The 15,869-nt window shown below is 43.6% G+C and overlaps 1 protein-coding gene across 1 annotated transcript in view; it reads right to left on the bottom strand.

The window, feature by feature from the left end:
- Positions 1–1,625: 1,625 nt before the first annotated feature.
- The window catches only part of LOC140996767 (zinc finger SWIM domain-containing protein 6-like), a 47,305-nt gene continuing 33,061 nt past the window's right edge, over positions 1,626–15,869 (bottom strand). Inside the window, exons 9-14 of the mRNA XM_073467248.1 lie at positions 15,059–15,319; positions 13,986–14,121; positions 7,881–8,038; positions 6,207–6,370; positions 5,369–5,450; positions 1,626–5,270 (exon numbers count right to left, since the gene is read on the bottom strand). Of these exons, the coding sequence (XP_073323349.1) occupies positions 4,405–5,270; positions 5,369–5,450; positions 6,207–6,370; positions 7,881–8,038; positions 13,986–14,121; positions 15,059–15,319 (1,667 nt within the window). The 3' untranslated portion in view covers positions 1,626–4,404. The remainder of the gene's footprint in view (positions 5,271–5,368; positions 5,451–6,206; positions 6,371–7,880; positions 8,039–13,985; positions 14,122–15,058; positions 15,320–15,869) is intronic.

Here is a 15,869-nt window from a genome sequence, read left to right on the forward strand (position 1 = left end):
ACTGAGGACATTCTTAAATAATACAAATTTACTGTGGAGGACAAATACCTAAAGTACAACTCTATGTATAGCAGCTCATCTGGTTGGAGATGTCCTCTAACATAGGGATAAAACACAAGATACACTACACTTTGCTTTTGCAGCATTCGCCTGCCACTATAATCTATGTCTTACGCAGCACATTTGAAACTCAGAACCACTTTGCTTTTACTTTGACTTAAAAATATGCTCCCTATAGGTGAAACTATAAAGAATAATAGATCTATACTTCTACTACAAAATGTCAAGGCCTTGATGTGTTGTGAAGCCTTGGCGCAGTGAGGGTGTGTGTGTGTGATGGTGAAAAAGAGAGGCAGTGAATGCTCCAGATAGGAGTTTTGATGGTGACGGTGAGGAAGAGGGCTTTTGGCATGAAAGGGGCCAGTGTGTGATCATGATGTCATTAGGAGTATACAGTGAGACAGACTGGAGGAGGCTGCTGTACCGTGCTGCACCCAAGGGACGTCATTACCAACTGGAACTGAGCAGGGACCTGAGCACAGGTCAGACACACAGGAAGTGGTCTCACACACACACACACACACACACACACACACACACGCGAACAAGTGTACACTTACTTGCCTGGTTACACACACACACTTTCTCACAGGCATGCATCCATCACATAACGAATGGACAGCTCTGTCTGGCCTCTGACAGCAGACGGGCGCTTTTGTTGCTAAACCTGACGAATTCCTCAATATCTAAGTGGACACCTCTATGGACAAATGTGCCTCATTAATGAGCGCGCACAGATGGACAACACACACAAACACAGAGACGCGGACTGAGAGCTCGTGCTGTGCTAAGTTGCGGTGTGTATACCGGTGTAGCCGTCTGCGCTTCATTACTGTTCACACACAGACAGTTGCAGTGTTTTTGTGTCAATGTTTAATGAGGGGCTGGGAGTCTGGGGACCTTACTGCTGTCAGGAGCTCCTGTAGTCTGGAGCTACCACCTGTTCCCATTCGCTCCCTAAAGGCCTTAACACACACACACACACTCGCAGGAAGACAGACACAGAGGCATGCAAACAAGAAGGAGCACACACAAAAACATGTCTATACAAACACACACACATACCTGACAAACTACATACACTGATTTAGTCATCCTGTGGCACCACTGTCAGTGTTCGATGCATGTAAACAGGTTATTGTGGTTGGCTGAGCCTGGCTGCCTGACAGAAGCTACAAAGACCATGGGAATATCAATTGATACATTTCATATTCCTCGTCAGCTCGCCCGAGATGACAGCGTGAAAGCTGCTGCCAGCGAGAGTGATCCCTCTCTGCCTTTTTCTGACACCGCCGTTTGATGGAGATCTGAACCGTCCCGACTGATCGGCGCTGGCTGATACTCGTCCGACGCGAGCGTCTTCGAGCTCACAGACAGCGTCCCAACATGAGCCACGACAGAGACAGAGATATGTTTCCTGTGTCAGGCCGAGAAAGAAAAAGAAAAACAGAAAAAGCAGAGGACATGGATATACATTTCAAAAAACTAACTTTTATTAAAACAAAAAACAAAAACAAAAAAATCAATTATTGACTCATTAACAAGATTATAAAACAGTGATTTAGTTACATAAATAAATTGATATCGGTGTATCAAATCTTAATTTCATAAGCATGTATACATGGGTCATTGTAATAAATAAAATGGGAGAGCAGAAGATTCCTACACAAACAAAAATAAAACAAAAAAAATAAAATAAAACAGCTAGAAAGACTCAGAGGAAATTGTTTCTGAAGAGAACAAGAGACACTGGACAACGTATTTTTTTCACCAAACACACGTGAGGAATTGCTTTGTTAAAGCATGAGTTACACAGCCATTCACTTACTAATTAAGGACACTAAAGCTGGGACCAAGGTGGGTTGTCTCTCACCTCTTAGAACGCGTTTGGTTGTTAGATAGATCTCCTGTTTGGTTACTTTAAAGCGTTAAGACAAGGCAAGAGAAAAGGCTGCTTTTATCTTTAATAAACGAACACAAGATAGAAAAAGGATGCACAGAGAAAAAGAAAAAAGTCGGACATGTAAAGACGGTAAAAAAAAGGCAAGTGATGATAGGACAGCTGAACATTGCGGAGGAGACACTGGAAATTCTGCGGTGAATAAACGGGAGGCTCATTTTTTAATCTCAATGTGAGTCTTGATGAGTTGCACAATTATGAAGTTACTGTGACAAGGGTTACATTACTGCAAAACGAGGCAGACTTCAGCCAAAAGATGTCCTTAAATGCATGTAAGGCTGGACACAAAATACATGATTTTTAACCAGATTTGTCCCCAATTAGCTCCGGTATAAAGCACATTATAGTTATTTTTCCCCATAGGATCCTATGGGAAACTAGGCTAGTGCAACAGCTGACATGCATAATTAAGTACTTTAAGAAATCCTGTATTGTGTTTTTTAAACATTTATTGACCAATTGCCTGAAGTAGTCTACCTCCATCCCCCTCTTATGCTGTAGTCAGCAGGAATGAACAAAACAAACGTTTTCCCCATCACAATTGACTCATTTCTGACCGGATCCAGCGTCTCGAGAATGAACACATGACGGCCTTGTGCGTCCAAAAAAAGCCATCAACAAAGGTCAGTCTAGTCCTTCTGATATGTTCTGTTTTTCAACAAAAGGAAGAAAAAAAAAACTCTGAAGACAAAAGAGAGAAGGAGAGCAAAGAGAAGAAAGAGCAAACTACAGCGGCTTCAAGTATTTCACATTACATAGAATACTCTGTATAAATTAGTTAACATATACTTTCAGATCCTCCATATTCAGACATATACTATGGCATATATACAGAGTACAATAAATGCTCGCTCATGTTGTGTGTTGTGTTTTTGTCTTTTTTCTTCCTGTCGTCAGTCGTTCATTTGTTCCGCCTTTTTGTTCCTGTGTTTGTGAAATCCCTGAGAACGTTCTGGTTGACAATTACTGAAGGTTCCACACAATGAACTATAACAGTAGAAAGTCTAATTTCTATGATTCACATGCACAGAGGGAAATGACACTGGCCTAGTCTGAAAAATACCATACAATGGTGGCTGTAGAGATGAGAGGGGGGGAGGGGGGATGACTGACATACTGACACACCTTCCAGAGTGTGTGTTCGGGCCAATTTCAGGTGGGGGGGGGGGTGTGTAAGTACCGATGCCAGGGCAGTGACGTACAGCAGAGCCGAGCGCAGAAACACCTCAGCAGGAATCTGACTCCACATCTCCTCATAACCTTGGTCTCGCTGTTTAATTAACACTGGCAGCTATCGTAGATGATAAATATCATGATAGCCAAGTAAAAGAGGAAAAATGGGAGCAGGTTCAATACCGTATCATGAGGTAGTCGTCTCCCTCCGGGTATCTACTTCAACTAGAAAACTCAACAGTTATTTAGTTCAAAATCACAGCTGTACTACATTACATTAATGAAACAATAATACTCATTATCTTTGTCTAATGTGCCATCACTGGAGCGCCTGCACACTGTCCTCTGTCTACAAACAGGTACTCATTATGGAGGTGGGGGAGATTACAACGATAACAACAACACGAGTTAGCTAAGAGCATTGTTGTGTGTAATGACGCTAATGCCTGGGACCCAGAGAAAACTAATGGCTGCTCAAGTGCTGCTGCTGCTGCTGCTACTGCTGTGTCTAAAGAAATGCTGATGGCGGCTTTCTGTCAGTGCTAACCCAAGCTGTGCCGAGCCGAGCTAAGCTGTGCAGTGCTGCCCAGCGCCCGCCGGTGAGGGCCTGGGCAGAGGGAGGTGCTCTGTGTGGTTTAAAGCCTTAGTTTCTCTTTGAGGATGCCGAGACGTTGTTTTTTTTCTTTTTTTTTTTCTTTTTCTTTCTTCTTATTGTGTTTCTGTTTTTACACGAGCGCTATTGTAGAAGGGCTTCAGCCACTTGACAACATATAACCCAATATACACTGAAAAAGGGAAAAAAGATGCTTTAAATCATAAAAATAAAAAAGGAACCAAAAAAAAAAAGCCATTTCACTTTTCATTTTTCCTCTCGCACACATGTAGAGAAATACGCACATTCACAACATGACAAATTTCCTCTCTTCTGAAAAATAAAAACACTTCTGTACACGTAGTAGTAATAATATTATAATTAATAATAATAGTAATAATGTTTATAACAATAACAACAGCAAGAACAATAATACCGCGTGTGGCTCTGTTGATTTTTTTGTCATCTTTTCCTTTCTCTTTTTGCTTCATTCTACAAGTCACATCCCTCTTTTTACTTGTCTATTTTATAAGTCCAAAAGAAGTTCAAAAGGCAGACTCAAGTTAATAGAAAAGTACTAGAGCGGGAGGGGAGCCTTTGGCGCCCCCTGGCCTCACCCTCAGCCGAACCTCTCCCTCACCAGCATCATTAGTTTCTTTTTGCCCTTGTAGATCTGTTTCAGGTTGTCTATGAACTGGGTGAACTGAATGTGTCCGTCGTGCGCCATCATGAAAGTCTCCCGGGCCTTCCCCAGGAACTCGATGAACTCGCTGTAGTGCCGCGGGCTGATGTGTGTGAGCCGCGAGTGCGTGGTGTTGATGTAGGCCCCGATGGTTGCGTCCAGCAGCTGCCTGAGCGGCGCCTTGTCCAGGGACATCAGCTTCCCAGAGTTCCTGCGGCTGTGCAGTGCCGACACCATACCCGGCGTGGTCAGCGTGCACCTCCGCAAAATGTCAGAGAGCACCGTGGCGCACTTCACGCTCTTCACCACCAGGGGGATGACGGCGGCAAGCTCGTTTTTCCCCAGCGAGTGGCTGAGCGCGCAGGCCCACAGCACGTCGTTGATGGCCGGGTGCGTGTCCTGGTTGTAACTGAGGTTCAGGTGAGCCATGGCCGACGTCGCCAGCTTATACGCCCTCAGCGGGTAACCGCGGTGTTCCATGTAGCGTGCTATAGTGAACAGCTGCGTGTAGCTCATTCCAGTCGCCGCTGCGTCCAGTACAATCTGGTAGGCTGTCTCGAAGGCAATGTGGTCCTTTTCACAGAGTGTGAGAGCGGAGAGGGCGCAGTTCTGGGGGTCCTTCATGGCACACTGCAGGGCGAGGGTGCGGGCGGATGAAGCCAGGTTCTCCTGCTGATGGCAGTCCAGGTGGAGGCGTACGATAGTGCTGTTCGACATGACAGTGGTGGCCACGATACTTGTGGCTTCCGTGGGGGTGAAGAGGGTGAACCAGCTCTGCATAATGCTGTCCAGGGCGTAGACACCTGGAAGACAGAATGACGAGAAAAGTTAGAAGATAAAGCGGTTCGATCCGGTTCATCTTGAAACAACAGAAACAATTCAGAGGGCCAGGTGCACTTACCCACTTCAGTGGCACATGTGACCAACCAGCGAACCATCTCTCTCCTCCTCCAGTTTAATGTGGACAGAGTTATTCTCATCACCTGAGGAAGATGGGAAAGAAAAAGAGGGGGGTTGACGAGTGAGCTTTGAAGGAAATACCAAACATTCTTTCTGTTTCACTTCACATTTGTATTTTATAACTGGCTGAGGGACACGGCTGCTGTGAGGATGACTTCAAAATAAATACTGGAATAATGAAACCTAGCTTTCAACCTAGCCAGTAAATGGAACATTTTGCATTACAATGTTTTAACTGTGACACAAAAAAAAACTAAATTAGTGTGAGAATCACTTAATAAACTTGTTTTATAAAATATATTCAATTGCAGAAAGATAACTGATACTGTTGGATCTGTAACAGTATGGTAGACATCTCATGAGTGTCATGAGGTCTTCCAAAAATAAAATTTTATGAACACCACAATGAAGTTATCCACAGAGCCAACACATCTCAACATAACTCAACCATCATGGCGTTTACTGTAGATTTCATCTTCCGGAGCTTTAAGATTTTACTGTAGAAAAATGATTAAATATCTTGTGACAGACAGATAATACATCAGGATACATTTTAAGAATTTAAAGGAGCTTTACGGCCGTTTCAAATAAAAATTGTGGCCTTACAATGGCTTGATATGAGTAGAATAATCACATCACAACATTTTTAACAAAGGAACATTATGGAAATGTGTCTCCCGGCAAACATTTACGAGCTGTCCTGACAACCTTCTTAAAGACGAGACAACAAATACACAGCGGTGCCCATTTTGACAAAGGGCGTGGGCGTGTTTGCGCACCTGCAGTCCCAGCTCCAGAGAGACTTTGAGAAGTGTGATGTCAGGCAGGCTGTCCATCAGCGTGGCGATCTTGAACGCATCTTGCGCCAGTTTGAAGATGTGAGACGAGGAGTGAATGTTTTTCTGAATGGACTCCAGGACCGTCTCCAGCCTCCGACTGTCACCTGGAAAGGGATTCGGACACAGGGATGCTTTAGGACGAAGGGAGAGATTACTGCTTCGCTTACATGTATCATCATGTATGTGTGTGAGAGTCTCTTCCATCACTTAGTAGGTTATCAGCATATAAGCCTGTCACAATGAGGCTATCGACTTGTCATACATATCTTCTCGTTTTATTGATATGGACATGATCTCGGACATAACCCAGGGAAAAGTGGCAATAACTGGACTGCAGTAAATTGTCAGTTAAGTAATGAATGACTATACTCTTGTGCCAAACGTTTAATATTTATCTAAGTGCATTTTCTTTTAACAGGACCTCAGAGTCCATTTCATTTATTGTTTTGGTTGTGTGTTTTTATTTCGTTTATTTATTTTCTTCACATTCCAATAACAATGTCTGATTAGGATTAAGAATTAAACGTTGCTCTTTGAAAGGTTTAACTGCATTGTTTTGCTATTATTATAATTCACTAGAATCGTGCTGTTGATCACAATTATTACCAGCTGCAACAATAAATTGATCAACCTCAACTTAAAAAGCTTGTACAGAATGGATAATTGGATTGGATAATGTCTATTCAAAGGTTTTAATGCTGTCCTTAAATATTTTGTTTTTCTCTCTGTGTTTTATATTTCCTGTTTATTGTTCGTGAACTCGCAGATTTTATTTTGTTTTATTTCTCTATGATTCGCTGTCGTTATTGTTTGGTCCTGTATTCTGTGAGGCACCTTGTAAGGTTCTATAGAAATAAAGTTTATTATTATTAGTGATAAGTTGTCAACTATTACATTAATAGTCCAACCATTTGACAATCAATTTATCATTTTCATATTTTTTTAAAGGAAAAACTAAATTAAAAATTCTCTGATTTCAGCTTTGTGTGATTCGAACACCACTTTACATTTTTTATTAACAATTTTCTGCCATTTTTTGACCAAACAACTTAACTAAAAATAATTGACAGGATAATCAACAATGAAGTATAGCTTCATGTGATACTGTTGTGTAAGAACCAAAATTAATGCCAGGCTCTCTGTAATTTTAGAGTAAATGGCACCATAACCTTTGTAACGACAACAGTTTTGGTGACGAGTACCATGTCTTGTTTGAATGTAAGATTGGAAGTATAATGGAGTAAGGTACCTGCCTTTATGTATTATGTAAACCATCCATGTATGTTAAAATTCATTTTGTTATTACAAAAAGATAAGCCAAAAGTTATTTATAATCTAGGAGTTGTTTTTAAGAATGTCCTCCCTTTGTTTCAGTAATATTTGTTGTATTTCAGCCACGCCGTGTGCTTTGTTTTGTCATTATTGCATTGTTCTGTTTGTGCTCTATTTCACGTGATCATGATTGTGATCATCCTGAGCCACATAAATAAACAAAATGAAAATGAGAATAATTGTAACCTGCCACCCTGCTTATTACAGTGACAATATATGATCCAAAAAAGTAGTAAAGACTGTTTTCTGTGTGTCATGCGTGCTTTGTGAATATATCAGCACCTTTGGCAGCAGTGAGCATGGTGGAGGCCAGCTCACACTGCTGAGACTCTATGTGGCTCAGGGTGAACCAGCGCGGGTAGCGGTTGGGCACCACCGACACGATGTGGTGGGGTCGTGACAGGTCGCCGGACGAGGCCGTCGACTCCAAAACGGGCAACCTGACGGAGAGACAGACACAGAAAATGGGATTTAAGCAACGCTATCATGCAGCTTGATTGAAATTTACTCCAATTTTTAGAACACTTCAAATAATGATCTGTGTTTTAAAGGGATTTTGGGGATAAGGAAGACAGAGAAATTGAGAGAAAGATAATGAGAGAGGCAGAGAGAGAAACCAAACGTCCACGGATCATCAAAATCACAGCGAAATCACTTCTGTCCTCATACAGTAACAAGCAGAACACAGACAGACAGAAAAAGTCTTCATTATGATGGTCTGAAAGTGACTTCAAAATGAAAATGACTTTAGTGATCACAGGGGGATTACAGTTAGCCTATCCCTGCAATTTACATCCAACCTAGTATTTAATCACCTAGAAACCAAGGTATAATTAGTATTTTCTTCACTCTAATTGGTCATAATGAAGTCGGAGCCGCGCAACACCTGCTAGCGGATGAAGGAGCTGCGCTACTTTCTCTCTCTCATTATAATAACACTGACAGGGCCAAGTCGTCTCCGGCACCACCACCAGCAGCACCACCACCATTACCACTGTGGCCGGCTCATCTCCTATTCTGCTTCACTTCTTCTTCCCTCTGCTCCCACCTCAGTTTCAAAGGTCTTCTTTTCCTTCAGAAGGCAGCACAACCTGGCCTTCTCTCAGCCAATCACAAAGCTAATTGAGTCCACGGGGAAATTAAGGAATTCACCTTCCAGCCCCATAAGGCTGGACACACATCAAACAAATACCGACACACATGAATGAAAGGAGTCAGCACGCGCGCAACCCACCCACACCCACACACACGCACACGCTCAGATAGTCACACACACACCTGCCCTTTTGAAAACACATCAAAGCAGCCCAGTAAAAGCAATGTGATGCTAAATGCCAGTTTCAATTTCAGAGCAAAGTGCATGTGATACTGTTGCCACCTGAGTGAAGGCATGCACAAAAACAGCCTCGTCCTCGCTCGTTTTTTTATTTATTTATTTTTTTTAGCCGAAGAGGGCACAAGCGGGGCCTCGTCTCTCGGAAGAGAGGAGGTGACAAAAACCCCAGAGTGTGAACACTGACACTTGGTGTAAAACGGAGAAGTTCGGAGAAGCCCTAGCAACAGCCGGGTTCGCTCCACACACACATCTAAAGAGCTGCTAAAAGCTTCCACCACACTGGGCCCTTCTGGAAGATTCCTGGGGTGTAGCAAAGCAAAAAAAAAAAGAAAAAAAGAGAGCCCTGGGTAAAGATGGAGGCCTCATCAACATTCCTGTCTTTGTTTGGTTTTCACCAGAGAGCCAGAGGCCTCCATTGGATAGGAGCTTGAGAGGCCTGGCCTGCTGAAAAATAACCTCCTCGAAACGATGGGAGGAAAATCCATACTGGGCTATTGTTCAATGGGAAACAAAAAAAAAAAAAATGAGAAAAATCCTAATGGAGTGCTCTGAAGCATTCAATCTGAGCACGAGTACAGTGCATTTCCTGCGACGGGTGCGTTCTCATCTATCACCTTGTAAACTATCGCAAAAACAGAGCACGTGGGTAATAAACACGATCATCTCCTCTTTGCGGTGGCACTATACCAACTCTCAATGTGATGTCAAAGTGCGCTTAAAATATCAAATTAAACTCATATTTCTTAACAGCAACGCCGCGGCTGAAAATAAACGCGCATCATCAATGATATACAGTATAAAAACGCTAACAGAGTGGGCTGGAAGAGGCCATCAATCCCCGTGTGAGGCAGTGAGGGGGTGGGTGGGGAGGCAGCTTGGGTGTCAAACGGGTCCTGTGGCACTGTAGCACCCTGTCACATCTGAACGGGACACAGCAATACTTGTCGCCACGGAAATATCCAAGGCCGACTGCGTGGAGGGAGTCTGACAGGCACCCTCAAATTCACATATACGGAGATGCAAAAGAAGAGAAGGCGAAGGAGGAAGACGTTGATAAAAAGCAGTCCAGTCGGGTTTTACCTAAATCCTGAGGCCCTGCGGGTTTCTGGTCAGCATCACCATGACTACTGACCTCTCTACTTCGTGCTCCTTTTCCCCCTGTGACTGTAAACACCCTTCACTTTCATAATCCATCAACCTCATCTATCAACCGAGTGTCACATCCGCTGGAAGACCTCCACTCTAAACACAAACTCAAAGTTTGGAAGCCCTTAATAACGCCTGAGAGGAGGGATCAAGTCGAAAAGTGACCCAAAGCGTAACCCCGAATGTTAGTCCGCGCCTCTAAAGTGCCTTGGATGCTCGAACTGACGTCTACTTTGGGTGAAGCACTGTTTCCCACATCATTGTGCCTTCTCTGTCAGGTGAACTCAAAACTCTCACTCTATCGGTTATCGAGTAAAATAGAGTCATTTTAGCTTGACTTCTGCATTTCAGTAATTTGAAACAAGTTTTAAGAGCAGCAAAGGTTGTAGGATTTTCAGAGTCAGAGGTACATGTGATCATTCAGTTGAAAGAAAACATGAACACACACATTAAGCTATATACACAAAAATATTTCTCTTCTGCAGTACACGTTAAGAATGGAGCTTGTTCGATGTGAAACAGTTTGGTTCGGTTTAGGCACCAAAAAAACTTGGTTAGGGTTAGGAGAAGAGCATGGAGTTGTATGCGACAAAGTCCACATAAGGACGAGGACCGGGTGGTGGATGGGTCAAACACAGGACTACCACCGAGTTTTGTTTCCCGTGTGGAGCCGAGTAATTTTAACCCAAACCAGGATTTATTTTTCTTTTCCACAATTCTTAAAAACATACTGTATATATCCCGCGACTGTCACAAGAAACGGAAACATGAATTCACAGCACGAAGAACCAGTCACACTGCATTCATCTGTACACTAATTAGGTAGAGTTAGCATTTTCTGGCCCGAGAAGACAGCGCCCACCGCAGCTCTGTCTACTCTCTGGTGTTTATGTTGATGGTGACGTAGTTTTCATCACTTACATATATACAAGAAATGAGACACTGATGCTCCAATGCTAATAATTGTAGAAGAAGTCATAATAACACATAAATCACTGACATTATGTCATCATGTTCATCATCAGGTAATCAGAAAGCATTTAAATTTGATGCAAAGCTGGTGGTTACTCACTAAATGAAGTCATTGCACTTCATTTATCTTAATCATTGTGTTGCCAGCAGCTCTCCTGTCTGTGTGAATGTTTCAGTCCTGTCCTGTTTATTTGGTAATATGTGTTATGATGTAAGTCATTATATTGTGTGTCTTTTTTAATTCACATGTTATAATGTGAGCTGTTATGAGGCACCGTCACAAATGTAAAGCTTGTTGTGGACCCTGGAGGAACAGCTGCTGAAATGCTTTAGCTAATAACCCAGAACACGGATGATTTGTGTTCTAACTTCATGCTACGTTTTGCCAAGACTTCATTCTATAAAACTAGGAAATATTGTATTTTTAGTACACTACATTTATTTGACAGCTATAGTTACTTGTAAGATTAGAGAAGCATAGAGTCACTTGCAATTAGCTTCACCTCAACCAGCTACAACATTAAAATGCAGCTACATGTTAGGCATCACCAATGATGCAAAAACAAAATTATATATCACTCTCAGGGGCAATTATGAGTACTTTTACTTTAATTTAATGCAGGACTTTTACTTATAATGGAGTATTTTTAGCGGTGTTTACTTTTACTGAGGTAAACAATCTGAATATTTCCTCCAGGTTTCATATATGTGACTTCCTTCTCCTTGGCACAGTCCATATCTCTTACAAACTAGCATAACCCATTTCAAAACTAACATAACTGTCTGTTAAATTGTTTTCATTCATATTTTTCCAGGTTGTTTTTCTGTAGCAAATGCCAAGACACATTCTTCTTCTAATTGCATGCTTGGCTAATGAAACAGATTCCGATTCTGATGATGACATGAACAAAATGTTTTCACTGGGGGTGTCAGACGGTGCAGAGCTAAACAGTTGGGCCAAACTTTAGGTGCAACTGTGACTCGTGTCATTGGTTTATCATTGTCACAGTTTAGCCTCAAACGGCAGACACACAGCGATATATATTCAGAGATTATGGATTATGCAGGGGATCAAAAGGTTGTGGATTACAGCGAGGATCTGCATTCATTAGCATTGGAAGACTCCTATCTCATATGGAAATCTCATATGATAACAGACGGCTGGGATTTGTCTCTTTGGCTTTCCAAAGAGTTGCGATAAGGACGGTCTCTGGAGAGGTTTCTTCTTCGTCTTCGTCTTCTTCTTCATCTTCTTCTGTGGCTGCAGTCAGGATTCTGGGCAGCCTGTGAACCAGTAGGCAGCTCCACTGTTTTTGTGTTGGCCGCTCACACCAAGCCATCGCGCGGCATATGCCGCTCTCGCACGCTTTAATTAACCTCGTGCGCGACGCATAAACACACACATACGCAGGCATTAAAACACTCTGCTGCTACGTCGACTGGTTATGCATTTGTGCACGGAGGCAGTCTGACTTCTTCTCGCATTAAAATAAAAGCTGCTTTGAGAGCAACTGTGAAGGAGGAGACAAATAAGGAAGGCGAGGGGAGAGTGAAAAAGTGTGTGTGTGTGTAAATGAGCGAGAGAGCTAGACTTTCTCTCCCTCCTTGTATCAATGATAGCGTTATAATGGGTCCATTAAAATAGCCCTGGTTCCTTTACCACCTCCTCTATATTTAACTGTCCGCCGTCCCGTGGGAGCAGGGAGGTATATGCTATCATATTACACTACGCTACATTACACACATTCATTATGTGCTGAGTAGACACCCCTGGCTCCCAGGAGCACCCATAAGTGGCCATATTATTCTAAATCGCCGGTTTCACACCACAGCAGCAAGGATGGAGGAGGTGAGGGGAGGATATGGGGAAGGTGGCGAGGATGGGGAGAGGAGTGGCTGACTCAGGGATGACAGGTTTGGGTTTTCGAGGCAAGGAGGTGACAATCTGCGCAGCGGTCGGATGTGCAGCCATGACACCGCACAGCCGCTGCATGAGGAAGCAAACTGTGTTGTTTTGGTTTTGTAAGCGCGTTATTTCACTTCCTGACGCCTCCTGACTGGTTAACTGGAGGAAAAGTGCGTATGCTTGTTGTCCTTTTGTTCCGTTTGTCCGACTGCGACACACAACACAACTCAAATCGCTCACTAATCATCTGCCAGTTTTTCGCAGCGATGGACTCCGAGAAGCCTCGCTTTGTAGAAACACAACAAACATCTTCCCCACGCTGCCCTCTCCCTGTTGGCCCTGCATGTGCGTGTGAGTGTGTGTGTGTGTTTGAGAGTGTGCGCTTCCTCCTCATTACAGCCACACTAATTACACTCTCATTAATGTAATTAATATTCACTGATCCCGCTCCCACTAGTCACAACATCAAAACACAGCAGCGCAGACTGATTAACACACATACACATGTACACATTGTCCACAGATGAATACACACAGGGGCTTAATATAGAGAGATCACATGAAAAAAACGCACAGTCAGACCCAGAACAGACCCCAAATAACCACAGACAAAACGCTCTACATCTTCACTGTCCTTGTATCTCTAGTAATAATCCCCCTCGCACCAAAAACACACTATCTTGTAATGTTTTTACCAGTTCTGGGGTTTGGAAACTGGGCAAATTTGAACGCAGTGAGCTTGACTGAAACATGCAAAACAAGCGATGCAAAGTCTCTTTACAGTCAGATGAGCCTGGATAAGTCTACAATAAAGTTTCAGTCTCCGCTTTAAAAAAACATCTTGCGAGTGGCCACCCTCTATTTAAGAGTTTTCCATTGCAATCTTTTAAAAGCCTCCATTAGCCCAAACTTTCTAATCCAAGGATCTGCGTTTAATTCTACAAATGAAAATCAATAAAATGTGATTTACAGGGTTTTGACATGATTACAGGCACACACACACACACGCACACACTTAGAGACCTACCGCATGGCTCTCAGTGCAATTTTGTACGCCAGTTCAGCGTCGTGAGGTAGGAGAGAGGTAAAGAGATAGCGGGCGAAGGTGTGCATGGGGACACTCTCTCTGTGGACGATCTCTCCGAGGCCGGAGTACGGACCAGCTGCACAGAAAACACAAAAAAGGAGGTTGTTTTCAGTGATGGAACAACAAAGAAATTCATGAAGCAATTATCTGTCTCACCGGGTCAATAAATATAATGGCACGGCATTGAAATTGATGATATGTACAGAATAACTAGACAACAACGAACGTACATTTTTATTGTGTTGTATATTGAGTTGTGTGTTTTCTACAGCACGCTGTGGAGTGACTTATCCTCCTACCCAGGAAGAGACAAAGCCACGCGGCATTAAAAAAAACTGTGACGTCAGCAACCATATGGTCGTGTGTGCAGACTTGGCCTCGCGCTCTCTCCCTTCCCTGCCCCCATCCCTTCCTGCACTTCCCCTCGTCTCTGGTGGGTTATTTTAAACCCCAACAGGCTCCTAAGCCACAGACCACATCACACAGTGGCGCGGCAGCAGCCTCTTGGGGGCCCGCTGAGGCCTCGGAGCCTGGTGCTCTATTAGTAACGGAGCCAGAGGTGGGTGGTCGCGCCGGGGGCCGAGGCAGGGCTTGGGTTTTGGGTGGGGACTGGAGTGGAGATTGACTAGGCATCCTCCTCCTCCTTCTGCCTTTCCCATAACCAAACCTCATTCTGCTCCAGCCCCAGTCCTGTAAATGTACACACTGTTGTGTGTGCACGCATGTGTGTGCTGATACAATACCCCTGGTGTTACTGTGTAAAGAGCTCATTTTGGTCTGGCCCAGGGCAGCTCAGCCTCTATTTGCACCACAAAATGAAAGGATAATAAATAGTGAGGCAGAGTCCAATGTGTTTTTTCCTGTTTTAGCAAGAATGTGTAGGTTCTTGGTGCGTGGGAGGGAGAGGGAAGAAAGAGAGGAAGAGTTTCTATATGTGTTGAGACTGTAGTGACTGTAGATGTAGTGAAATAAAGGGACAATGAGGGTGAAATGTTATCCGTTAGCTCTCTCACCCTCTAGCAGAAAGACTGCCTGTTTACGGAAGATTTTGACCAAGGAGTCGTCCAGTTCCACTTCCTGCAGCTTGGCCAATAGCTGCTCTTCGTTGCGACACACCTTCTCTTGAGCGTACAGCCCGTCGGGCATCACCCGCTGCTGGCCTAAGCCGATGAGGGCCGTCTCCACTGCCAGCGCCACGTACGATTCACCGTCTCCTAACAATCGCTGCACAGGCATTCGCTGGAGCTCTGCTCGACTTACGACACTGGAGCAGTCTGCTGAGGAGAGAAAAAAGAGGGTAAAACGAGGAGAAAGGGAGCTTGGCATGAAGTGGTAGTCAATGTCTGTGTTATTCTCTGAGGTTTTCGGACACTAGATGAGCCTGTCTCCTATGGAAAACCACTGCGTCAGTCACACAGTAGAGGTCTGAACCCAGCGACCATCCAAAATAAAGATCAACGCCTCAGGAGCATTCCTCGGCTCACTTCTCTACCTCAGAGGAGAGGGCTATTTCTGTGAGCAGAGGAGGCGATGAGGGACAAGAGCGATCGCGGAGCGTAGGAGAGGAGAATTGGAAAAGCATGAGAGGAGGCATGATAAGATAAGACAAAGAGACTGGAGGTGAAACTCCACTTAAACGACACTTTCTAACATCTGCAATCTAATGAAATGTGAAAGAAATCAAAACTATATCATATTACGTGGCTACAAAGACAAAGAATGTGAGTAAAAATCATGCACTTTGTCATCCCATAGTAAAAATCCAACACTGGGAATAACACAGCATGTTGAAAAATCTAAATTTCATGTTTGTATTCTTCATGA

The sequence above is a fragment of the Pagrus major genome, chromosome 5 (assembly GCF_040436345.1).
Source record: "Pagrus major chromosome 5, Pma_NU_1.0".
Taxonomy (NCBI): domain Eukaryota; kingdom Metazoa; phylum Chordata; class Actinopteri; order Spariformes; family Sparidae; genus Pagrus; species Pagrus major.